The sequence below is a fragment of the Ovis canadensis genome, chromosome X, assembly GCF_042477335.2.
Source record: "Ovis canadensis isolate MfBH-ARS-UI-01 breed Bighorn chromosome X, ARS-UI_OviCan_v2, whole genome shotgun sequence".
Classification (NCBI taxonomy): Eukaryota; Metazoa; Chordata; class Mammalia; order Artiodactyla; family Bovidae; genus Ovis; species Ovis canadensis.
This window is the reverse complement of record NC_091727.1, coordinates 128,082,307-128,109,541: the sequence shown is the minus strand read 5'-3', so window position 1 is coordinate 128,109,541 and position 27,235 is coordinate 128,082,307. Positions and strand designations below refer to the sequence as shown.

Genomic DNA, 27,235 nt, shown 5'->3' with positions numbered 1-27,235 from the left:
GAGAAGGCTTGCCTGAGGAGGTAATGTCTGAACCATCATGAAGGGCAAGTAAGAGCTGACCACACGAAGGTAACGTGGTGGCAGGGGGCGGGGCACCCAAGAGGAAGAGCATGTTATGCTGAGGAAACTGCAACAGGTTTAGGGTGGCCAGAACACAGTGTCAGGGAAAGAATATGAGGCACGAGGCTGGAGAGAGAGACAGGAGCCACATCCTGTGCAGCTTTGAGAACTCTACTATAGAATTCAAAATTAATATTATGGGCACTAAACGATTAGTATCTATTATTATTACTATTTAATGGGGGATAAGAGAGAAAAGCGCTCCATGATTACTTCTAGATTTCTTCTTGGATTCCTGGATAGATGGCTGTGATATACCTCAATATAAGGAATTCAGGAGGTTTCCTAGTGAATATGTTGGTACCCCACCCATATTCCCTTTACCGTGCATCTCCCAGCTGCTGTAAATGTTAGCTGATCATTCACAGTTGCTCCATTCTCTTGAAAATTGTCCTACAGCCCAACACAAAGGGGAGCTATCTTACTTGAAATGTTAGAGCCCACCCACAGATCCCAGGTAATGACTGACTGACTGGGAGTGGTACAAAAGTTCAACTCCCTAGCCTCAAAGGGGAACTCATGGTATAACTTGTGTGGCAGTATTTCTCCCATAGGATCATAGTGAAGCTAGTCTCAAGCTGCGATCACATACTTGCTGAGCTTTTACTTCTGCCTTATCCTGCATTCCTCTCCCTTTAACTGCCTTACTCTGCATTCCACTCCCTTTCTCTTGAGAGCATTCTTTCAATGAGTAATTTGAACAAGAATTCCCATCTCAGGCTCAGCTTTTAGACAATCTGACCTAAGAGAGAGGGAAACAAATTTTGGGTGATGAGAAGACTGATTAATTCAGTTTGAGACATGTTAAGAATGAAGGGCCTGTGGAACATCAAGTTGGAAATATTTCAAAGATGGCTAGAGATAATCAGAGTTTGAAGCTCAGGAGAAAAGTGTATTCTGGATAAATAGACCTGGGAATTGTAAACATGTAAATGGTAGATGAAATTAATGGGAGTGAATGAGATAACCCAAGAAGTATATAGAATAAAAAGAAAAGGGAGGAATTTCAACATTTAAAGGATGAGGAAAGGAAGAACATCCCACATAAACACTTAGAAATGGGACTAAAGAGAAAGGCTTATTTAGAACATTATGAACACCACAAGAAGAGTTTCAGGAAGGTGAGATAAATGCTGGAAGGAATTTCAGGAAAATGTGATAAATACCAGAGAGGTCAAGTAAGATGAGAACAACTACACCTAGACGCATCATCAGAGAAGGCAAAGGCACCCCACCCCAGTACTCTTGCCTGGAAAATCCCATGGACAGAGGAGCCTGGAAGGCTGCAGTCCATGGGGTCGCTAAGAGACACACACAACTGAGCGACTTCCCTTTCATTTTTCACTTTCATGCACTGGAGAAAGAAATGGCAACCCACTCCAGTGTTCTTGCCTGGAGACTCCCAGGGACGGCAGAGCCTCGTGGGCTGCCATCTATGGGGTCGCACAGAGTCAGACACGACTGAAGCGACTTAGCAGCAGCAGCAGAAGAAACATCATAATCAAACTCCTAAAATCTAAAGATAAATTTTTGCAGGCAGTCAGCGAATATACAAAAACTTCTTCATCATTAAAAAAAAAAGTTAGAGTCAAAAGGACATGTGTGAAAAAACCTTCAGGTAATATGAAATCCAATAGTAAAACATTAAATTCTTTCCCTTTAGAGTCAAAAGTAAGACAAGGATGTCTTCCTTCACCATTCTACTCAATATTGTATAATAGTATCAAAACATTGGTGAGAAAATTTAAAGAAAACTTCAACAAAGATCTGTACCACATTAATGGACTGGAAGACTCAATATTGTTAAGATATCCATTTTCCCTAAATTGATTTATAGATTCATATAACCCCCCATGAAAAATTCCAGAAGGGTTTATTAAAGTAATAGACTAGTAGATTTAAGAACTTATTGAAAATTAAAATGAACTACCCTAACAAAAACAATGTTGCAAAAGAACAATTTGCAGAGCTTACACAACCTAACTACAGGACTTACTCTAGAGCTATGATAATCAAGACAGTGGGATATTGGCAGTAGGATACACTGATGAGTTAATGAAATAGAGTAGAAAGTCCAAAAACATACCCACACATATATAGTCAGTTAATTTTTCATCAAGTTGAAAAGTTAATTAAATGGAGACAGGAAAGCCTTTTGTAAACAATTGTTACTGGAACACTGGATATCTCTATGGAAAAAAATTAACTGTGACCACTACTCTCAGTCCATATACAAAACGAATTCAAAATGGATCATAACTCTATATCTAAAATCTTGGAATAGGCAAAGATTTCTGAGCCACAAAATACAATAAAATAATAAATTGGATTTCCTCAAAATTAAAGTTTGCTCATCAAAAGATACCATTAAATAAACAGGTCACAGATTGAGAAAAAATATTGTAAAACATATATCTGACCAAAAGCAGGATATATAAAAGAATATCTACATGTCAACAATTAAAAGACAAAACTCTCAATTTTTTAAAAATGGGCAAAAACATAAAAAGACAAGTAACAAAAGAAGATATAGAAATGAATTATAAGCACTTGAAAAGGTGCTCAATAACTTTAGTTATCATGAAAATGCAAATTAAAATCACAACAATAAAACATTCTCTACACACTGGAAAGTTTTGCAGTATCAGAAATCTGTATCAAAAAGACAAATGTTACTGAGAATTTAAAGCAACTGGAACATTTGTACATTTCTAACAGGAAAGTAAAATTTTATAACCAATTTGGAGAACTGTTTGTGCATTTCATGTAAGTTATACTTACATCTACTCTATGACTCAGACTATTAAGTATTTACCCAAGAGAAGTGAAAATATATGTTCACAAAAATACTTGTGCAGAAATGTTTATAGTTGCTTATGAAAAGACAACCCAACACACTAATCATCAGAAAAATGCAAATCTAAATTAAAATGCAGTATCATCTCCCACCCACTAGGATGGCTACTATACAATTTTTAAAAAATAGTTAATAAGTGTCAGCAAGGATGTAGAGAAATTAGAACTCATGTGCACTGTTGGTAGGATTGTAAAATGGTGCAACTGCTATGGAAAACAGTATGGAGGTTACTCAAAAAATTAAAATTAGAACTACAATATGATCCAGAAATTCCACTCCCTGGTATGTACACAAAGAATTGAAAGGAGGATTTCAGAGAGATATTTGCATATACATATTCATAGCAACCCAAATGTCCATCAAGAAATGAATGAATAACATAAAATGGAATATTATTCAGCCTTTAAAAAGAAAACTATTCACACGCTACCACATGGACGAATCTTGAAGACATTACGCTAAGTGAAATACACCAGTCACAGAAAGACAAATACCATATTATTCCACTTATATAAGGTGTCTAAAGTAGTCAAATCCATGGAAATAGAAAGTAGAATAATGGCTATCCAGAAATACAAAGAGGGGAAAAAGGTGAGTTACTATATAATGGGAACAGAGTTTTATGTTTGCAAGACGAAAAAGTTCTAGAGATGTGTTTCACAGCAATTCGAGTATATTTAACACTGCCAAACTGTACATTTAAAAATTGTTAAGATGGTAAAATTTACATAATGTGTTTTTCATAATTAAACAAATATATGTGGTTGCCTTAATCATAATGCCAAAAAAATGAGAAACAAGCCAAATTTTCATCAACAAGAAAATTATAAACAAACTGTGATATATTCATAAAATGATATACTATCAGCATTTTTTTTAATGAACTGATACCGATACATGTAAAAACATGCATTTATCTTAAAATGTGCTATATTGAGAGAAAAAAGGAGTGTACACTCTATCATTCCATTTACATGAAATTCAACAACAGAAATAAAACACTAATTCATGGTGATAGATATCAGAAAAATTGTTGCCTCCGGAATAAAAAAAAAATTGACTGATAAGGGAAGCAGGGGATTTTCTGGGGTGATGAACATATTCTGTATCTTGTTTTGAGGAATGGTTACATAGATAAATGCAGTTATCAAAATTCATTGTACAGACCATCTAATTATTCCTAAATAAAAAATATATTGGAAAAGACCCTGATGCTGGGAAAAATTGAAGGCAAAAGGAGAAGGGGACAGCAGAGGATGAGACTGTTAGATGGTATCACCAACCGACTCAATGGACATGAATTTGAGCAAACTCCAGGAGATAGTGGAGAACAGGAAAGCCTGGCGTGCTGCAGTTCATGGAGCCACAGAGTCGGACACACTTTAGCAACTGAACAACAACAAAAAATGTATTTTCAAAACACAATGAGACATTCAGTTCAGTCGCTCAGTCGTGTCCGACTCTTTGCGACCCCATGAATCGCAGCACACCAGGCCTCCCTGTCCATCACTATCTCCTGGAGTTCACTCAGACTCACATTCATCGAGTCCGTGATGCCGTCCAGCCATCTCATCCTCTGTCGTCCCCTTCTCCTCCTGCCCCCAATCCCTCCCAGCATCAGAGTCTTTTCTAATGAGTCAACTCTTCACATGAGGTGGCCAAAGTACTGGACTTTCAGCTGTAGCATCATTCCTTCCAAAGAACACCCAGGGTTGATCTCCTTCAGAAATGACTGCTTGGATCTCCTTGCAGGCCAAGGGACTCTCAAGAGTCTTCTCCAACACCACAGTTCAAAAGCATCAATTCTTCGGTGTTCAGCCTTCTTCACAGTCCAACTCTCACATCCATACATGACCACATGAAAAACCATAGCCTTGAGTAGACGGACCTTAGTCGGCAAAGTATGTCTCTGCTTTTGAATATACTATCTAGGTTGTTCATAACTTTTCTCCCAAAGAGTAAGCGTCTTTTAATTTCATGGCTGCAGTCACCATCTGCAGTGATTTTGGAGCACAAAAAAATAAAGTCTGACACTGTTTCCACTGTTTCCCCACCTATTTCCCATGAAGTGATGGGACTGGATGCCATGATCTTCGTTTTCTGAATGTTGAGCTTTAAGCCAACTTTTTCACTCTCCTCTTTCACTTTCATCAAGAGGCTTTTTAGTTCCTCTTCACTTTCTGCCATAAGGGTGATGTCATCTGCATATCTGAGTTTATTGATAATTTTCCCGGCAATCTTGATTCCAGCTTGTGTTTCTTCCAGCCCAGTGTTTCTCATGATGTACTCTGCATATAAGTTAAATAAGCAGGGTGACAAGATACAGCCTTGACGTACTCCTTTTCCTATTTGGAACCAGTCTGTTGTTCCATGTCCAGTTCTAACTGTTGCTTCCTGACCTGCATACAGATTTCTCAAGAGGCAGGTCAGGTGGTCTGGTATTCCCATCTCTTTCAGAATTTTCCACAGTTTATTGTGATCCACACAGTCAAAGGCTTTGGCATAGTCAATAAAGCAGAAATAGATGTTTTTCTGGAACTCTGTACAAGACCTTTTAGAACTAATACCCAAAAAAGATGTCCTTTTCATTACAGGGGACTGGGATGCTAAAGTAGGAAGTCAAGAAACACCTGGAATAACAGGCAAATTTGGCCTTGGAATGCGGAATGAAGCAGGGCAAAGACTAATAGAGTTTTGCCAAGAAAATGCACTGGTCATAGCAAACACCCTCTTCCAACAACACAAGAGAAGACTCTACACATGGACATCACCAGATGGTCAACACCAAAATCAGATTGATTACATTCTCTGCAGCCAAAGAGGTGGAAGCTCTATAGAGTCAACAAAAACAAGACCAGGAGCTGACTGTGGCTTAGATCATGAACTCCTTATTACCAAATTCAGACTCAAATTGAAGAAAGCAGGGAAAACCTCTAGACCATTCAGGTATGACCTAAATCAAATCCCTTATGATTATACAGTGGAAGTGAGAAATAGATTTACGGGCCTAGATCTGATAGAGTGCCTGATGAACTATGCAGTGAGGTTCGTGACATTGTACAGGAGACAGGGATCAAGACCATCCCCATGGAAAAGAAATGCAAAAAAGCAAAATGGCTGTCTGAGGAGGCCTTACAAATAGCTGTGAAAAGAAGAGAAGTGAAAAGCAAAGGAGAAAAGGAAAGATATAAGCATCTGAATGCAGACTTCCAAAGAATAGCAAGAAGAGATAAGAAAGCCTTCTTCAGCGATCAATGCAAAGAAATAGAGGAAAACAACAAAATGGGAAAGACTAGAGATCTCTTCAAGAAAATTAGAGATACCAAGGGAACATTTCATGCAATGAGACATTACAGGGAGTGAAATAAGCCAGTGACACAAAGACAACTACTGTATGATTCTGCTTCTGTATAGCATCTAAAGTAGTCATATTCATAGAGACAGAACATAGACTGGTGGCTACCAGGTATTGAGGGTGAGTGGGGAAAAGAAAAGTTTGTTTAGTGGGTACAGAGTTTCAGTTTTACAAGATGTAAAGCTGTGATGATCTGTTGTAAAATAATGTGAATATACTTAACACCTAGAGATGGTAATTTTTGTTGTTTCTATCTAATTAAAATAAAAATTTTGAAAACCACAATGAGATACCCATAGAAACCAATTATGCCTAAAACCAGATAAACTGACAATATGAAACACTGGTGATGAGGTAGAGTAAAAGGGAGCTCTCATAACTTGTGTGAAAGAAATGAAAATAGTAAAGGTTTGATAGTGCCTTATAAAGTTAAACATGTACTATATTATAACATCCCTAGAGGAGGGCACGGCAACCCACTCCATTATTCTTGCCTAGAGAATCCCATGGACAGAGGAGCCTGTCAGTTTACCATTCATAGGGTCACAAAGAGTCAGACACGACTGAAGCAACTTAGCACACACACACATATTTTAACATAGAAATTCCACTCCTAGGTATTTACCCAAGATTAATTAAAATATGTGTCCATAAAAAGACTTATCAAAAACACATTCATATCAGTTTTATTCACAATAGCCCAAATTGGAACCAGCCTAAATGCCCATCAGTAGGAAAAATACATGGAGAAGGCAATGGCACCCCACTCCAGTACTATTGCCTGGAAAATCCCATGGACGGAGGAGCCTGGTGGGCTGCAGTCCATGGGGTCGCTAAGAGTCAGATGTGACTGAGCGACTTCCCTTTCACTTTTCACTTTCATGCATTGGAGAAGGAAATGGCAACCCACTCCAGTGTTCTTGCCTGGAGAATCCTAGAGATGGGGGAGCCTGGTGGGCTGCCGTCTATGGGGTCACACAGAGTCGGACATGACTGAAGTGACTTAGCAGTAGCAGTAGCAGCAGGAAAAACACATACATTGTGTTATATTCATACAATTGACTACTACTCAGCAATGATGAGAACAAGCTATTTATACATATAACATGAATGAATCAGTTAGTATGCTGTATGATTCCACTTACATAAGGTTATAGGATAAGCAAAATTAATTCAAGATAGGCCAAAAACCCAGAACAGTGGTTTCCTTTGTGGTATGGCAAGCGTGGGAGGGAGCATGAAATAATTTATTGATGAACACAAGGGAACTTTCTTGAGAAAAAGAAATGTTTTCTATCAGAGGTCAGTGATCTTCTTCTGTCAATGTAAATACAGTAAATATTTTAGGCTTTGCAGATTATATATGATTTCTGCTGCAATAATCTTTGTTTTCATTTTTTATAACCCTTAAAAAATGTAAAACACATTCTTAGCTCCCAGGATGTAAAAAACAGGCCAGGGGCCCTATTCTATATCATAACAGAAGTCTAGATTATATGGGCATATCCTTTCATCAAAATTATATATCTATGATATGAGCATTTCAATGTATGTAATTTTACCTCAAAAATACAGAACTAAAAAATAACAACAATAATAATAACCAAGTAAGAGATGTGGGAAGTGAGTGGAGGTATAGATGAAATAATAATTGTAGTGTGATAATTGTTGAAGTTGGGTGCTGGGCATATGGAGTTTAGTTAATCTGTTTACTTTGTATGTGTTTGTTATTTTCCATAATAAACATCTTTAAAAAGAAACACTTCTAGGATGTAGCTGAAGCAGTACTTAAATGGAAATTTCCAGCTTTAAGTGACTGTATTAGAAATTAAGAATCAATTATAAAAACTTCCAGCTCAAAAAAAAAAATTAGAAAAAAACAACAAATAAAAAACAAAGAAACTAAGGGAAAGAAATAATCAGAATACAAATCAATGAAATAGAAAGCAGACATACAAAAGAGAAAAATCAACAAAGCCAAGTTTATTTCTGGGAAAGATTAATAAAATTGATAATCTTCTAGCAAAACTGATCAAGAAAGAGAAAATACAAATTATCAGTATCAGAAATGAAAATGGGAGCATCACTACAGATCCTAAAGCTATTTAAAAGATTGGATAAACATATTATATACAATTTTATGCCAGTAAAATTGACAAAATATATGAAATGGACAGCTTCCTTGTAAGCTGTAACTTACTAAAACAGGTACGGGAAGAAATAGAAAGTTTGAATAGTCCAATATCTATTCAAGAAATTGAACCTGTAATTTAAAATCTCCACACAAAAAGAAGAACCATAGGAATATATTTAAAGAGATTTAAACAGAGAACTGACAAAATCAGGTTCGATTTTGATTCAGACTGCAGTGTGGAGAAAAGATATCACCAGTGGTGAAAATGGATGTGCATAGCATTAAAAAAAAAACTGCCAGTGGTTAGGGGGAGAAAGATGTGAATAGACAGAACATAGAGGATTTTTAGGGCACTGAAACTATCCTACATGTTACTGTCAATATAATGGTAGATATGTCATTATGCATTTGTCAAAACTCACAGGATATACTACCTTATATGAACCCTAATGTAAGCTATGGACTTGGAGTGACAATGATGTGTCAATGCATGCTCATGGGTTATAAGAAATGTACCATTCTGGTTCAGGATGTTGAATAGTGTGGGAGGCTGTGTACATGAGTGGGGGCAGGGGGTGATAGAAACTCTCTCTACTCTGCTCAGTTTTGTTGTGAACCTAAAACCCAAAATTCTCTCTTTAAAAAGAAAGACAGTAGCAGTAGCTCTAGTGGGTGATGAAGGGGGCTTGGACCAGGATGATAACAGTAAAAATAAAGGAAGAGAGGAACATAGGAGGTTTAAGGAAAATGGAGAAGCTTTGAAAGATGGGTTGTAGAAACCAATGAAGTACTGTAATGGACTTAAAGGACAATGTTAAGGTGCATTTTAAGATGAGAGACATGAATTTATAGTGGAAACAATATACTTTGCATGACTTTCTGCCATAATGCTTGGTTGTTCAAGTGTAGGCACAAAGAAAGTCAAGAGTTAGGGTCATCCAGAATATGAGTTTTACAAATTTACCTGACCAAAAAGACAGATATAATGTTTTCAAATGATCAATTATGTAATCTAAGGTGGACCTGGAAGAAGATGAAAGAAGGGCTTATGCGGTGGGTGACAGTAGAGGTCTGGAAGACCCAATGAAAGTATAGGTACAGTTCAAAGAAGAGAAGGCTATAGTCAGAGAGTGTGATGTTTGAATCTATGATTTTGGAAGTAAAGCATTTTCAGTAGCAATTATAGATAACGACAAAGCCCAAGGTATAATGATAGCAGTGGGTGGCTAAAGTGAAATGGAAGAGAAGATGATCAGAGATGTAATCTCTGGAACTAAGGCAAGGAACTAAGTAGCCAGGGTATTAGATGATACAGGGAGTATGCTGCTCAGTTCCACATAATGGGAAAGAACATGAGACTGAGAGACAGATAGGGCTTGATTTTCCTACATACACCTTTGCAGAAGTTGGGACCCTAAAAGATGTTGGAAGTCATCAGTCCTTTGGCTTCTGACTCCAGCTATTTCTCTTTCAGGAACATCGATCTGACTGTATAGGACTCCCTTCTGTAGCTGGCTCACCAAGATGTGTCTTCCAGTCTGGCGCCTCGTACCCAGACCTCAACATTTCAAGGTCATGAAAGCATAGAAGTAGTCAAAGCAGTGTTGGACTCACAGTGATAGCATCGTCAGAACACCTTCCTGTTTCACAGAAGTACTGCTGCTACTCTTAAGTCACTTCAGTCATCTCCAACTCTGTGTGACCCCATAGACGGCAGCCCACCAGACTCCTCCATCCCTGGGATTCTCCAGGCAAGAATATTGGAGTGGGTTGCCATTTACTCCTCCAATGCATGCATGCGACCCCATAGATGGCTCCTCCATCCACGGGATTCTCCAGGCAAAAATACTGGAGTGGGTTGCCATTTCCTTCTCCACATAGAAGTACTAGAAAGGAATTAAGACTTTTTACAAGGTAAATTCTGAAAAACTGTTCTGCACCCTCAGTTCAGTCGCTCAGTCGTCTCCGACTCTTTGCGACTCCATGAATCGCTGCACGCCAGGCCTCCCTGTCCATCACCAACTCCCGGAGTTCACTCAAACTCACGTCCATCGAGTCCGTGATGCCATCCAGCTATCTCATCCTCTGTCGTCCCCTTTTTCTCCTGCCCCCAATCCCTCCCAGCATCAGAGTCTTTTCCAATGAGTCAACTCTTCACATGAGGTGGCCAAAGTACTGGACGTTCAGCTGTAGCATCACTCCTTCCAAAGCACACCCAGGGTTGATCTCCTTCAGAATGGACTGATTGGAACTCCTTGCAGTCCAAAGGACTCTCAAGAGTCTTCTCCAACACCACAGTTCAAAAGCATCAATTCTTCGGTGTTCAGCCTTCTTCACAGTCCAACTCTCACATCCATACATGACCACAGGAAAAACCATAGCCTTGACTAGATGGACCTTTGTTCTCAAAGTAATGTCTCTGCTTTTGAATATGCTGTCTAGGTTGGTCATAACTTTTCTTCCAAGGAGTAAGTGTCTTTTAATTTCATGGCTGCAGTCACCATCTGCAGTGATTTTGGAGCCCCCCAAAATAAAGTCTGACACTGTTTCCCCATCTATTTCCCATGAAGTGATGGGACCAGATGCCATGATCTTCATTTTCTGAATGTTGAGCTTTAAGCCAACTTTTTCACACTCCTCTTTCACTTTCATCAAGAGGCTTTTTAGTTCCTCTTCACTTTCTGCCATAAGGGTGATGTCATCTGCAATCTGAGTTTATTGATAATTTTCCCAGCAATCTTGATTCCAGCTTGTGCTTCTTCCAGCCCAGTGTTTCTCATGATGTACTCTGCATATAAGTTAAATACACCCTGCTGCTGCTGCTAAGTCATTTCAGTCATTTCCAACTCTGTGCGACCTCATAGATGGCAGCACACCAGGCTCCCCTGTCCCTGGGATTCTCCAGGCAAGAACACTGGAGTGGGTTGCCATTTCCTTCTCCAGTGCACGAAAGGGAAAAAGAGAAGGGGAAGTCGCACAGTCGTGTCTGACTCTTAGCGACCTCATAGACTGCAGCCTACCAGGCTCCTCTGCCCATGGAATTTCCCAGGCAAGAATACTGGAGTGGGGTGCCATTGCCTTCTCTAGGACTGAGTTAATACCTGCACTGACATGGCAACACAAGTCAGTAAGGGAGCACAAAAAGATGTCATAAGGATAACTGAGCTGTTTCAAACCCTGAAAGATGATGCTGTGAAAGTGCTGCACTCAATATGCCAGCAAATTTGGAAAACTCAGCAGTGGCCACAGGACTGGAAAAGGTCAGCTTTCATTCCAATCCCAAAGAAAGGCGATGCCAAAGAATGCTCAAACTACCACACAATTGCACTCATCTCACATGCCAGTAAAGTAATGCTCAAAATTCTCCAAGCCAGGCTTCCGCAATACGTGAACCGTGAACTTCCAGATGTTCAAGCTGGTTTTAGAAAAGTCAGAGGAACAAGAGATCAAATTGCCAACATCCATTGGATCATGGAAAAAGCAAGAGAGTTCCAGAAAAACATCTATTTCTGCTTTATTGATTATGCCAAAGCCTTTGACTGTGTGGATCACAATAAACTGTGGAAAATCCTGAAAGACATGGGAATACCAGACCACCTGACCTGCCTCTTGAGAAACCTGTATGCAGGTCAGGAAGCAACAGTCAGAACTGGTCAGACTGGTCAGAACAGTCAGAACAACAGACTGGTTCCAAATAGGAAAAGGAGGATGTCAAGGCTGTATACTGTCACCCAGCTTATTTAACTTATATGCAGAGTACATCATGAGAAACGCTGGACTGGAAGAAGCACAAGCTGGAATCAAGATTGCTGGGAGAAATATCAATAACCTCAGATATGCAGATGACACCACCCTTATGGCAGAAAGTGAAGAGGAGCTAAAAAGCCTCTTGATGAGAGTGAAAGAGGAGTGTGAAAAAGTTGGCTTAAAGCTCAACATTCAGAAAACGAAGATCATGGCATCCAGTCCCATCACTTCATGGGAAATAGATGGGGAAACAGTGTCAGACTTTATTTTGGGGGGCTCCAAAATCACTGCAGATGGTGACTACAGCCATGAAATTAAAAGACACTTACTCCTTGGAAGAAAAGTTATGACCAACCTAGATAGCATATTCAAAAGCAGAGACATTACTTTGACAACAAAGGTCCATCTAGTCAAGGCTATGGTTTTTCCTGTGGTCATGTATGGATGTGAGAGTTGGACTGTGAAGAAAGCTGAGCACTGAAGAATTGATGCTTTTGAACTGTGGTGTTGGAGAAGACTCTTGAGAGTCCTTTGGACTGCAAGGAGATCCAACCAGTCCATTCTGAAGGAGATCAGCCCAGGGTGTTCTTTGGAAGGAGTGATGCTACAGCTGAAAGTCCAGTACTTTGGCCACCTCATGCGAAGAGTTGACTCATTGGAAAAGACTCTGATGCTGGAAGGGATTGGGGGCAGGAGGAGAAGGGGATGACAGAGGATGAGATGGCTGGATGGCATCACCGACTTGATGGACATGAGTTTGATTGAACTCCGGGAGTTCGTGATGGACAGGGAAGCCTAGCGTGCTGCAACTCATGAGGTCACAAAGAGTCAGACAAGACTGAGCAACTGAACTGAACTGAAGGATAATAGGAGCCAGTTTTCTAACTGTTGGATAAAGGAGTTATATGAAAAGGAAATATGAAAAGGAAAAGAAAAGAATGAACTCCGTGGCATTCATTTATAATGCGAGGTATTAGATATAATAGATACATCGATATATACATAGATATATAGATAGACTGAATGAAACTAAAACCACTGATATAAATGTATGAATAAATGGTAAAGAAGGTAAGGCTCTTTCTTACTCTACAATCCCAACAAATAAACATAGAAAGAATGCTAGAGTTAGAGGGTCATTAATGGATGATAAAATTAGTAGTAAAAATTTGATGAAAAACAGGATATTTATACAGACTCAAAGTATTAATTACAATGGAGAAAAATAACAGTAGCCTTACAGTGGCAAAATCTGATAGACACCACCTAAACCAAGTGATCACAATTAATATCATGCACATCCAAATAAGCATGTCTTTGTTTTCAGGAAATAAACACTGACGTATTTAGAGGTAAAAGGGTGTGATGTCTACACCTCACACTCAAATGGTTCAGAAAAAAAGAATATATAGTCATCCCTCGGTATCCACTGGGGATTGATTCCAGGACCTGTGATGATACCAAAACCCATGGATGTTGAAGTCCCTTATATAAAGTAGTATGGTGGACCCTCCATATCCTTGTGTTTTACACCTGCATATTCAATCAGTTCAAGGTTGGTTAAATTGGGGTAGTGGAACCTGTGGATTCTGAAGGCCAACTGTACATAAATTTATAAACAGAGAATCAAAAGCACTAGGCAAAATATAAACAACCTGGGTGGGGTGCACAGGAGTTCCTTGAATTATTTTTGTAGCTTCTCTGTAAGTTTGAAATTATATCAAAATTTTACATTACCCAAAAAAGATACCATGGATGCACTCTACCTTGGACCTTCTTATTTCCACATTTCTAGCATAGTAGTTCCCCTAGGTCTGGCTGTTTTGGCTCCATACTTTGGATCTAGCTCTTTGTTTGGCATTCCAGATCATCAAGCCAGTGTGCAACTTCCTATTCTAGCTCTGATCTTGGTCTCCCTTCTGGATTCATCCTCATTATTTTTCCTTCAGCTCCAGGCATCAGAACCACATGCAGGGCTTCCCTGGTGGCTCAGTGGTAAAGAATCCACCTGCCAATGCAGGAGACACAGTTTCGATCCCTGATCCCAGAAGATCCCACATGCTGAGGAGCAGCTAAGCCCATACACCATAACTATTGCGCCTATGCTGTAGAGCCCACAAGCCACAAGTATTAAAGCCCGCATACCCTAGAGTCCATACTCCATGACGGGAGAAGCCACTGTAATGAGAAGCCTGAGCATTGCAACTAGAGAGTAGCCCCTACTTGTCACAACTAGAGAAAAACCCAAGCAGCAACAAAGACCCAGAACAGTGAAAAATGAATAAATAATTTCTTAAAAAACAACTACATGTAAGGGAAACACCAAATCATAACATCTCATTGGGATCCATGGGTCATAGCTGGTCTCCCATAGGCCACACCTCTTCCATGTCCCCATGTCCTTTGTTTTCTCACTAGTTCTGAATATAGCATGTGCCTCATTCAAACCTATTGGATTGATTTGAACTTGCCTGATTCAGAAATGTGAAGGAATCCATCATTATCTTCTAGGAATCCCATTTTCATGAGTCTGATGGAACCAGACGGTCTCCACTAATCTTTTATGAACTCAAAGTTCAAGGAGCTGATTTTAAATGGTTTGAGAGGGAGCATCATCATCTCTGCCTCATCTATAGGCTGCTTCTTTAAACAACCCATCCAAGGACTTTCTGAATATAATTGGTGGGATTGGGAAGTCACCATTTGTCTTATACAAATAGAAATTACCAGATGGCTTTTCTAGGTATAGCAGCTAGAGATTATGAAAGATTATGGGATATGTACTTAATAATAATCATAATAGCTACCATTTTACAAAGAAGCTGTATGTCAGGAAATGTGCAAGACACTATATATGTATCATCTTAACCGTGGGAAGCAGACATTAATATACTCCTTTCACAACTAAGGAAAGTAAAGCTCAGTGTTTAGGTGATTTGCTCAAGTTAATATACCTCTTAAGTGGCAGAGCTGGGATTGAATCCTTCACATCTTTTTGACTCTGGAGCCCATACTTTTGCCATTCCATCATATTGTCATAACAAGTCAGTCACCTCCCTATAGTTTCCCTGTACTGATTTGTTAAAAGATCTTCCTAACAGTTGGTATTTGTTACTTTGGAGAGATGATTGATTTCAGCGGGAATACGTTTAAGAGAGTGTTTTTCATACCATTTCAAATATGTCACTTGCACTTGATTCGACAGATTTAATGTCTCCGAAATTTCCAGAGGGGAATTTTTTCAGCCATACCCAATCACCCTAGAAAGAAAAGATAAAGAGTGTTGAGGAGCCTTAGTTGCCAACACTAAGAGTTTATAGTTAGGCCATCAACACACACAAGCTCTGTTCCTCTTTCTCACCCTCCACCCCATGGATATTCTGTGTCCCAAGCTAAAAAGGATGTCATACAGAGAAGTTATGTTTAAAATTCCAGTTAATTAAAGACAAGGAAACAATTGCAGGAATGCAGACCCCAGAAAAGGAATGCTACAAGAGCCTGAATTCACTGCAGGAAGTGCTGGGTCATTTTGCTCATTCATGGCTAAGTGATGTAGCACCAGGTTTCCTGCGATGAATGGATATGGTTAGTGGTGCAATTCTGACTGCCTCGAGGCGTCTGTGGTGAGAGATGTAGGGCAGGAGATGCAGTGCAGCAAATGTTGCCTGCATTTACTTTGATCCATTTTTCTCTCATGGGACAGGCCATTTGGGGGCCTTTTATGCTTTAATCATAAACCAATTGGCTTCAACACCAATTAAACATTTTTCACCTGGATGTACAAGTGTACGACCACAGTAATATGAGTAATCTAGACTCTTTCAGAAGTCTATTTCTGAATTTTTAAGCACAAAACAGTGATTTTCTAAGGCTGCCTGTCAAGTCAAAAACAACAGTTATTTTATTGTCTTCACTTTAACACAGGTGCCTGCTAGATAATTTTCTCCTACATGCACAGCCTCGAGGATTCATCAGTTACCAAGCCCTATTTAGTTTCTGTCCAACCTAAATTTGAAAAGAAGCAATACATATATAGATATCTTTTTCTCTGTAATAATAATAATGCCTGACATTTGCACAGCGCTCTTTCCTCTTCCAAGTGCTTTCACATCTATTACCTATATAGCCTAGAGATTCCATTTCAGGCTGCACCAATTTGTCATCAAGTAGAGATAATAAAGCAGAGAGCTCTATACAGTCAAATTCCAAGAATAAGAGAGTGTAGCCAGTCTCTTATTAAGGAATATATCCAGCTGTGGCACTGCATCTGGAGATGAGCCGGAGGCGAAGGCTAATAACAGGAGCTGCGGGCATCTGAGTTACTTGCCTCTACTGTGTGTCAGAGGGCACCTTCTAGCCAAGGAACTCAAAACCCTTTAACTAGGAACTTGCTTTCAGGGGCCTTCAGCAGCTGAATAGAACTAGGCCAATCAGGCTCATGCTCACAAAGTTCAGAAAGGTAGTCTAGGAATAGTGCCTGTCTGCACTAGAATGGTGAAAGTACCAATTCCTGGTCTCTTGCCTAGCAACTCCCTGTATGTGGCCCCATACCAGCTACATCACAGTCACCAAGGAACTGGTTAGACAAAGACATAGACTGGCTGGCCAGATGAAAACATATGCATGTATGCACTTACTACATCGCTCTACTTAACCCCCCCAAATTGTATGCAATTATTTTATATTGTTAGGTTAATCATGCTTCCATTATGGCTTACAATTATAATGGTATTTTATTTAAAAAAATAACAAAGGTACTGGTTACAAAGGCCCATTCTCAGGCCCCACACTTACTCACTTAGTCATGGGAGTCATGAGGGCCTGACACCTCAAAGCTTTAGCCTTCAGAGGACTTTGTATTTTGCGCATTTGTGCTCAGTCGCTCAGTTCTGTTCAACACTTTGCGACACCGTGGACTGTAGCCCTCAGTGTTCTTGCCTGGAGAATCCCAGGGACGGGGGAGCCTGGTGGGCTGCTGTCTATGGGGTGGCACAGAGTCGGACACGACTGAAGGGACTTAGCAGCAGCAGCAGCAGCAGCAGGCTCCTCTGTCCATGGGATCTTCCAGGAAAGAATACTGGTCTGGGGTGCCATTTCTTCCTCCAGGGGATCTTCCTGGCCCAGGGATCAAACCCATGTCTTCTGTGTCTCCTGCATTGGCAGAAGGATTCTTTACCACTGAGCTACCTGCTCCTTTTCAGAGGACTCTGCCCAGGATCAAAGGCTGAAGTTTAAGCTGAAAGCATAAACTCTAACGAGAGTTTACAAACTCAGCCCATGTGTGGGTTAAACACTGATGGTCATTAATGCCTTCCAGCACCTTTGCCATTCTATTACTTGCATCATGGTCACTGCTAGCTTCTACGGCACCTTTGTGTTAACTAGCAAAGGGTGCTTTCCTCAAGTTAAAATAATAATTGTGAGGCTTCCCTGGTGGCTCAGAGGTTAAAGCGTCTGCCTCCAATGTGGGAGACCTGGGTTCGATCCCTGGGTTGGGAAGATCCCCCTAGCGAAGGAAATGGCAACCTGCTCCAGTATTCTTGCCTGGAGAATCCCACGGATGGAGGACCCTGGTAGGCTACAGTCCACAGGGTTGCAAAGAGTCAGACATGACTGAGCGACTTCACCTCACCTTGAGACTATTTATTACTTTGCAGCCTGTGGAACCCCAGTGATGTTGGGCAGCAGCCCCAGCTGTATGTATCTATGCATATACCACATTCTCATTGACTCATACATCCTCCAGATGCCAGAAAACACACTCCCCCAGCAGCTTCAATACTCTGGCTACCACCAAACACTGCCTGCCAGGTAAGGCCTCTTTGCAAGTTTGGAGTCAGGCTGTAGAGGCGCTGGTGAGAAGCTGAAATCGGGTCTATTAAAATATTAGGCAGGAGAAAGAAGTAATCTCAAGAAAGTCCAGGGGTATTGTCAAGGTAGCACAAAGTCAGGTGCATATTTGTTTACCAGTGACTATGTGCATAGTCAGGTATGCTGGTATACATGTAGATACGTGTGCAAGTTGCCCCACCACCTCATTCCAGTACTAGGCTGGGAGACCAGAATCCCTCTGCTCACTCATGCACCACTCTCATATAAGTTAGTATATGTCTACTAGTGAATAGTACCCTCTTAGATGTGGCCCCCTTGTGCAGTGTACAACCTGAGCATCAGTACTGGCAGCCCTGACTCTGCCTATAGCCAGTGCCTGTTACCTTCTTCCTGGAATCAGCCCTATTACAGACATGGCTTAGCTGTCTCTCTTGCTTATTAAGTTTTAATAAGTAGTTAAGCAGAGCTTTTTTCCTGCCAAATCACCAAATTTGAGAGCTTCATAGTTAAAGAAATTAAAGCCTGAAGAGATTAAATGACTGGCCCAAGGTCAGAAGGCTAGGTAGTAACAGAAGCAAGGTCTTCCATCTCCCACTTTGTTGCTCTTTCTTCCCATGGGCTTTCTTTAGTTTGGGGGCTTTGTGTGTTTGTTTTAAGATTTAAAGACTTCTCACGAATATTATAAGCAAAATTTTATTGAGTCTGTGTGTGTCCTACTTTATTAATAATGAGGAAAAGGGAGGATATGGGCAGGTTTTATTTTTGCCACACATGCACCATTTGTTTTGTTTTGTTCTTTTGAGAGAAAGTATGATAAAATATCAATACTTCACTCATCATTCATTTTTTAATTAAGAGGAAGAAACATCAAACTCTATCCACTAAAGTTTTTAAAGTCCATAAATTTTGCATTAAGGCCATGTTGTATTAACTAAGAGCCAAGAGAACTAGGTTCTACACCTGGCTTTGTCTCAAATTCAAGGGTGGCCTCCTACCAATGCAGGAGACATAAGAGACACAGGTTCAATCCCTGGGTCAGGAAGGTCCCCTGGAGGAGGGCATGGCAACCCGCTCCAGTATTCTTGCCTGGAAAATCCCATGGACAAAGGAGCCTGGCAGGCCACAGACTATGGGGTTGCAAAGAGTCGGACACAAATGAAGTGACTTAGCATGCAGACATGCACACTTAGGGTAGTCACCTCACTGGCCTGAGTCTCAGTTTCCACACCCACAGAGCTGGACTACTTGGATGATTTCTAAGCTCCTTTTCAGCTTTGATGATCTGATTCTGTGATGAGAGAGAGAGAAGATGGCTGTGGAAAGGAAAGGGGTGGAAAGAGAACTACATGGGATCTAGAAGGTGGGAAGATAGAAAACAAGGCTCTGGGAAAGAGAGATGGATGTGGAGGATGTGTGAAGGAGAGACAGAAATGGGACAAAGAGAAAAACACAGGGAGAAGTGGAGAGGCAGAAGGAGTCAGAGAATGAAGAGGGAGAAACAGTTCAGTGGGTTCTCTCTGAGTGTGTCAGGGTGGCACTATCGCTAGCCTCACCCTTCTTGCCTATACAGTGGCTGTTAGAACAGATCCTGACATGTTCTCTTTGCATCTGCCATTCACAGCTCTTTCTCCCAAGCAGCCTGCTCAGCTGGCTTTCCTTTCACATCTTTGAGTGTATGTCTGAGATAAGGGCTGAGTTTCCTGTACAATTCCAGAGGATATGCACCCGTGCGTCCCATCAAAGTGTGACTCTGTGTCAGTGTATTACAATGACTAGAAAGGCACATCCTAGAGAAGCCTGTCCTTTGTTATTAGGTATCTGCTACTCCAGGCACATCGTCTGGAGGTTCCATATCCTCCAATAAAAAATCTTATGAAAATTCTCTTTAAACAGAAACTAGATAATGAATCTTCTTTAAAATATGCCTAATAGAGGGCCCTTTCAGAAGGTATACTGGACCTCTTTGTTTGGTCTGTTGATTTGATTGACTTCTGCTCTTACCCAAAGTCCTCCTCAACTCTAGCTAGACAGTTTTCTAGCTTCAGCTGTCTTCCTTTGCATGCTGACCTCATGGGGTGGTATTATTCTCACTAATACCCTCCTTTGTGCAGATAAACTTCCCCTATGGACTATGCAGTTAAGAAATACCCATGATCTGAATGACCAACAACGGTCATTATGGCAACTAACTCAACTGTCTGCCTCCTTCCAAAAGGAGGAAATATCTGACAGATTCTTAAAGGCCAATTATATACAGATGTTTATTTTTTTTCTCCTTCTTCATTCTATACTAAAACCTTCCAGCTGCACCAAATAAAACCTACCACAATTCAACACATAAATTCTTCTGCAGAATCAGAAAATCATAGAACATTTGAGCCAGAAGAGGCCCCAGAGTTCTCTCAGTTCAGCAATTCTCAACCCTGGCTGCACATATAGGGTGACTTAAAATAAAAAATAACACTGCCTGGGCCCACCCCAAACCAACTGAACCAGAGTTACTAGGGGTGGAGCCTCATAGGTATTTTTTTGTTTCCCACAGGGCTTCCCAGGTGGTACTAGAGATAAAGAACCTGCCTGCCAATGCAGGAGACATAAGACACACAGATTCCATCCCTGCATCTAAAAGAACCCCTGGAGAAAGGGATGGCTACCCATTCCAGTATTCCTGCCTGGAGAATCCCATGGACAGAGGAGCCTGGTGGGCTACAGTCCATGGGGTTGCAAAGAGCTGGACATGAGTGAAGCGACTGAGCATATACACACAAGAGATTCTAATGAGCAGCCAAGATTAAGAATTTAATTCAACCTCTCAATTTACAGATGAAAAACCAAGAGACTGCCTTAGCTGTTGAGATTTACTTCAGAATCAGATGCATCAATACATTTTGAAAGCCAGCAGTCCCATTCCATTTGACGTTCAAAAGAGTATCTTGAGATTACTTTGTCTTTGGTCTTTGAGAGTGTAGAATTTTTAATTCCCCAATAACTCAAGTTTACATTTGAATCAGATCTCCTATTTGATTAAATTAAGTTCAAGGCAAGATCCAGAGGTTTCCTGCTCCAAATTTAAGTCAACACACTTCCCGTAAACTGAGCGAAGATATACCATACTAACCTTGGTGTTTTAAGTAGCTATAAATTATTTATCAAATGGATGAGAGCATTCAACTTGGATAATCCAGTGATGGAGAACCTAAAAATTCATTCTGACCTGTTTTGAATTTTCTTTGTAGTTACTATTAAAGTTGCGAGTGTTTGCTGCTTTGGGGAGTATCTTCAAACAAAACAAGGAAACCACACTGGAAAGGCCTCACTTTGGAGGGACAGAGAGGCAGTCTTGTTTCCCTTTTATCCACTGCTTAACTCTTTCCTGGGTTTCCCTGATAGCTCAGTTGGTAAAGAATCTGCCTGCAATGCAGGACCCTGGTTCAATTCCTGGGTTGGGAAGATCCCCTGGAGAAGGGAAAGGCTACCCACTCCCATATTCTGGCCTAGAGAATTCCATGGACTGTATAGTCCATGGGGTTGCAAAAAGTCGGACACGACTGAGCAACTTTCACTTTAACTCTTTCCTGCTGAGAAAAAACAGTTCATCTCTCCAACCAACGTGAGATTTGTTCTGGTCACCAAATGCCAGTATTTTAGATAAGGGTTGGATTTGGGGTTGGATGTGGTCTTTTAAAGCTTGAAAGACAGAAATGTAAGTGAAATTAAAAGGATTTCTATTTTAGACAGCAGAAGGTAACCTGTTACTCCAAGAGTCAGTACAGACTGAGAAAAGAAATGAATAATTTTTAAAATATTTCCGTAATATCAGAGGATAACAGGTATAGGAAGAAGAACCAGAATATGAAGAGAAGAGCTTGTCCCAACCCTTACTCTATATAAAGCATACCTCTAGACATCACATCACAAACAGTTCATTTAGGAAATCATTTCTTCTATTATTATACCTATGTCTTCTGGAATGAGTGACATGGTTAAGTGTTAAGACTGAGTCTCACAGACTTTTTTCCACATTCCTAGTAAGTAAATAGTGTGGAAAGATCAGTGAAGTTGTAAGTTAAGTAGATTAGTTGCCGAGGAAAATCATGGTCAGCAGAATGAGTCTGTAAGGGGATAATGGATAAAAAAACCAAAAGGAAAGACTTACCAAAGCTTCAACATTTTTGCACAAAGACTAAGCAAGTTCTAAGTCACTGCCTTGTTTTAAAACCCAAGAAGGCAGCAGATTAGATAGCTGTTGAATATCCTACCTCATAAATCGCTATGTTGGAGTTTTCACAGGTAGCTGGAGTTAGACTCCCCGAAGAAAAGGAGAGTCTTGGGGACCTTCCACTCTGGACCTCCGACGTGATCTGAAAACTTACACTGGTGTGACTTCCTCTCTGTGAAAGGATTAGGAAAGACAGTTTATGAACAAAATTATCATGATTAAGGACGGAGCACACAGCTATGTAGGTACTATGTTCATCTGGTATTTTTTTTCTTTTTCTATTCCTAAGAAAGTAACTTTCCGAGTTGAGCGCTATAAACATGACATTTATTAATTTTTCCTATTGCCAGCATTTTTTTTATGCTAGAATTGGTTCTTTGCTTCACCTCCATATGCCATAAAAGAAAGGCAAAGCTTTGCAGATATTTTCATCTCCTAGAGAAGTTAGAGTGATTCAGAGGGACAAGAAAGAACACCAGTCATAATTCAGTGTGGCATTCTCATTTACAGACAAAAATGAGAAAAAGATGAAAATCTAATGTTTTGAAAAAATCAGGCACGGAACTAGGACAGAACCCCACCCTTCTGGCTGTTAGGCCTAACTCTTTATGTTACACCATCTTGCGTGCATGCTCAGTCACTCAGTCGTGTCCAACTCTTTGTGACCTCATGGACTGTAGCCTGCCAGGTTCCTCTGTCTATGGAATTTTCCAGGCAAGAATACTGGAGTGGGTTGCCATTTCCTTCTCCAGGGGATCTTACCAACCCAGGGATCAAACCCACATCTGCAGTGGCAGGCAGATTCTTTACCACTGAACCACCTGGGAAGCCCATACCATCTTGAATGACATCCTTTTTCTATGCAGGCAAGCTTCATGACACAAGGTATCTCAGAAAGCAATAAGATGGTAGAGAGTAGATCATCTACCCATGATTTGTAAGTCTGATGCTTTATAAGTCCAGGTGGTGCTAGTGGTAAAGAACCTGCTTGCTAATACAGGAGATGTAAGAGATGCAGGTTCAATCCCTGGGTTGGGAAGATGCCCTGAAGGAGGGCATGGCAACCCACTCCAGTATTCTTGCCTGGAGGATCCCATGGACAGAGGAGTCTGGTGGGCTACAGTCCATATGGTCACAAAGAGTCAGACACAACTGATGCAACTTAGCACACACATAAGTCTGATAAAAGAGGGCTAGGAAGTGCAGTTAAATGACAAAAGGAGGGATTGTCTGAAACCTTAGTTAACTTTTAAAATTGAACATCTTCAACTGAACTTAATATCTTCACCTGAACCAGCAGACTTATTTCATATGAAGAAATATCTTCTGACCCAGGGATCGAACCCTTGTCTCTTACATCTCCTGCATTGGCAGGCGGGTTCTTTACCACTAGTGCCACCTGGGAAGCCCAATAAATCAACAGTTTCCTCATATTCTTCTCCATGTCTCCAAATATGCCTTTTCAGAATTATAGCAATGCACTTAGTAGTCACAGTTGGTATTGCCTAGGCTATTCCCCACCCCCAATTCCGACACTCTTATTTTACAGTGAAGAAACAGAGACCTAGGGACTGGAAGAAGAATGTGGATGTTATATTTCTGGTCCTGTGTGTTCTTTCTGCCACATCATGCTTTGTTTCACTCTTGTTTGCCAATAAAAATTAATCTTAAGTACTGTCACACACTCTGCCCTTAATAGTCTTTGATAAACTAAAAATTACCAGTTGATTTAGCCCTGAGCTCAGTTCATTCTACCAAGACAAGACTATCACAAAGCTCCAAAGCAATGGTAAACTACACCCAGCCCTTAATGTGTTGAAATCCCAACAGCTCAAGATTCAGACAAGATGGAAAACTTGACTCTTCACATAACCCTTGCATCAACCTGAATCTTCCTCAAGACAGCAAGGCCAGAGGAGAAACTACTTATCTTTCAGTCTTTATTTGCCTATCTCAGCAGGAGCACGTAGATTAGTATATTGAGTTATAGACCTCTTCATGAAGGCCAAAGGAGAAAGCAAGAGAATCTGCCAAAATCCACATACATTTGGACTTCAGCTTCACTTTCTTCTAAAAATTTCCTTTCTGACCTGACTTCTCCTGACCTACCAGTTTTTCTAGACTGAATTAATTTTATATTCACCAAGAGTTTATACTTTCAGACATTCCATTTGGATGGAATTCTTGACTTGGCTTTGACCAATTAGACCCAGCCAGCTGCAAGTTTGTGACTACACAACATTTAAGGAAAATGTATGCTTCCCCATCTTTTCCCATCACAACCCCAGATACAAGCCAAGTGCCAAAAAGGATGTGGAGGTTAAGAGCTATGTTCTCCTATGGTAATGCCATCCCTTTCTACCTGGGTCAATATAGTCAAGAAGAAGAAGAACACTCCCTCTGAGGCTATCTATTTCTGTTGCTATTCATTTTTATCACATCTATGGTGAAAAGTGATGATGATTGTTTATTATTTAACTCTCATTATGTCAAAATTTATGCACAAGTGAAAGAAAAGATCTGTTATCATGAACAAGATTTTAAAACCTTAGGTACTTTGTTCATTCTGCTATTTATGGTGGTTTTCTGAGGACTAGTATGAAAGCCAAACATGTTTTGTGTCTTAGTAGGAAAGAGAGAATGGGCTTCCAGGGGACTCAATGGTAAAGAATCCACCTGCAATGCAGGAGACCCAGGAGATGCAAGTTCGATCCCTGGGTCAGGAAGATCCCCTGGAAGAGGAAATGGCAACCCACTTCAATATCCTTGCTTGGGAAATCCCATGGACAGAGGAGCCTGGCAGGCTATAGTCCATGGGGTTGCAAAGGGTTGGATATGACTGAGCACGAATGCATGCACGGGAAAGAAAGAAGGCATAGGTGAAGGGGGTTTTATATTTACTGGACCATCGCAAGGCCTATACAAAGGAAAGGATAATTCAGTTCAACATTGTTTATTGTTTTGATACTTTAGACCCAAAATATCTAGGCAATTGACATGAACTGTCATTTTGACATTTCAAATGTCAAATGAACATGGAACAATGGACTGGTTGCAAATTGGGAAAGGAGTATGTCAAGGCTGTATATTGTCACTCTGCTTACTTAACTTATATGCAGAGTTCATGTAAAAGGCCAGGCTGGATGAAGTACAAGCTGCAATCAAGATTGCTGGGAGAAATATCAACAACCTCAGATATGCAGATGACACACTCTTATGGCAGAAAGCAAAGAGGAACTAAAGAGCCTCTTGATGAAAGTGAAAGAGGAGAGTGAAAAGACTGGCTTAAAACTCAACATTCTAAAAACAAAGATCATGGGATCCAGTTCCATCACTTCATGGTAAATAGATGGGGAAACAATGGAAACAGTGTCAGACTTTATTTTGGGGGGCTCCAAAATCACTGCAGATGGTGACTGCAGCCATGAAATTAAAAGACACTTGCTCATTTGAAGAAAAGCTATGACAAACCTAGACAGTATATTAAAAAGCAGAGATATTACTTTACTGACAAAGGTCTATCTAATCAAAGCTGTGGTTTTTCCAGTAACCATGTACAGATATTAGAGTTGAACCATAAAGAAAGCTGAGGACCAAAGAACTGATGCTTTTGAACTGTGGTGTTGGAGAAGACTCTTGAGAATTCCTCGGACTGCAAGGAGATCCAACCAGTCAATCCTAAGGGAAATCAGTCCTGAAAATTCATTGGAAGGACTGATGCTGAAGCTGAAGCTCCAATACTTTGGCCACCTGATGCGAAGAACTGACTCACTGGAAAAGACTTTGATGCTGGGAAAAATTGAAGGCAGGAGGAGAAGGGGACGACAGAGGATGAGATGCTTGGATGGCATCACTGACTCAATGGACATGAGTTTGAGCAAGCTCATGGGAGTTGGTGAAGGACAGGGAAGCCTGGCGTGCTGCAGTCCATGGGGTCACAAAGAGTCAGACATGACTGAGCGACTGAATTGACTGACCAATAAACAAGTAAGGCTTTTAAAAATAGGTTTATTTCCTTTGACCAAAACTTTACTATATATTGCTTCATTTGGACAATAACTACTGGCCATCTGCTCTTATTATTGACCACTCATTTCAGGATAAAATACTTTGTCACAGAATTGAATACTTGTTCTCTTAGTACTGGGCTATCTAGTTGGCTTGGTTTAGAGCTTGTACTTCAGTATCTACCCTTTCTAATTGAGGTGGGAAATTTCATACAAGCTCTGTTGAATATGACAAATCTAGACAAGTTACGCCACATGAGTTCCAGGGTCCTTTAGTGGCTTCAAAATTAGAAACTAACATCAATATGCTTTGATGGCATAAGAATAGAATGTACCTTTCAGCCACTGTGATCATTTTGGCATTCAGCAATACACTTCCAGGAACATGATGTCAACCTTACAAAAGGATCCGGTGATTTACACACGTAAAGGTTAGGGTTGTAATTGAGACTTAAAGCAAACAGCTGAACATTTCATTTGATTCCAGATGCACAAGGTATTATCCTGTAAAGCCATTCTCACCCAGACAACTAGTTAAAGCACCCTTTTTAGTGTCACATTTAAGCAAATGATCAGTTCTGTCACAGAGATAATTATTTCTCAGATCTTGTATGCTGGTGTAGCAAAAATAGCACATGGGGACAATGTGAGGTGTTTGCATCCTCTCCGAACACCCTGCCACCACCATACTAGAATTTGCAAAGACTACTGTCTTTATTTCAACCACACAGACTGGGCACAAAGAGTTACGTGCATGCTTATGTGCTAAGTCACTTCAGTGACGGACTCTTTGTGACCCCATGGACTGTAGCCTGTCAGGATCCTCTGTCCATTGGATTCTCCAGGCAAGAATACTAGAGTGGGTTGTCATGCCCCCCTTCCCAATCCAGGGATCGAACTTGTGTCTCTTAGGTCTCCTGCTTTGGCAGGTGGGTTCTTTACCACTAGCACCACCTGGAAAGCC

At 40.5% G+C, this 27,235-nt stretch overlaps 1 protein-coding gene across 1 annotated transcript in view; it reads right to left on the bottom strand.

Moving 5' to 3' along the window:
• GUCY2F (guanylate cyclase 2F, retinal) overlaps window positions 1-27,235 on the bottom strand; it is a 97,992-nt gene that overhangs the window by 35,466 nt on the left and 35,291 nt on the right. Inside the window, exons 6-7 of the mRNA XM_070290954.1 lie at window positions 22,305-22,436; window positions 15,384-15,473 (exon numbers count right to left, since the gene is read on the bottom strand). Coding sequence (XP_070147055.1) covers window positions 15,384-15,473; window positions 22,305-22,436 — 222 coding nt within the window. The remainder of the gene's footprint in view (window positions 1-15,383; window positions 15,474-22,304; window positions 22,437-27,235) is intronic.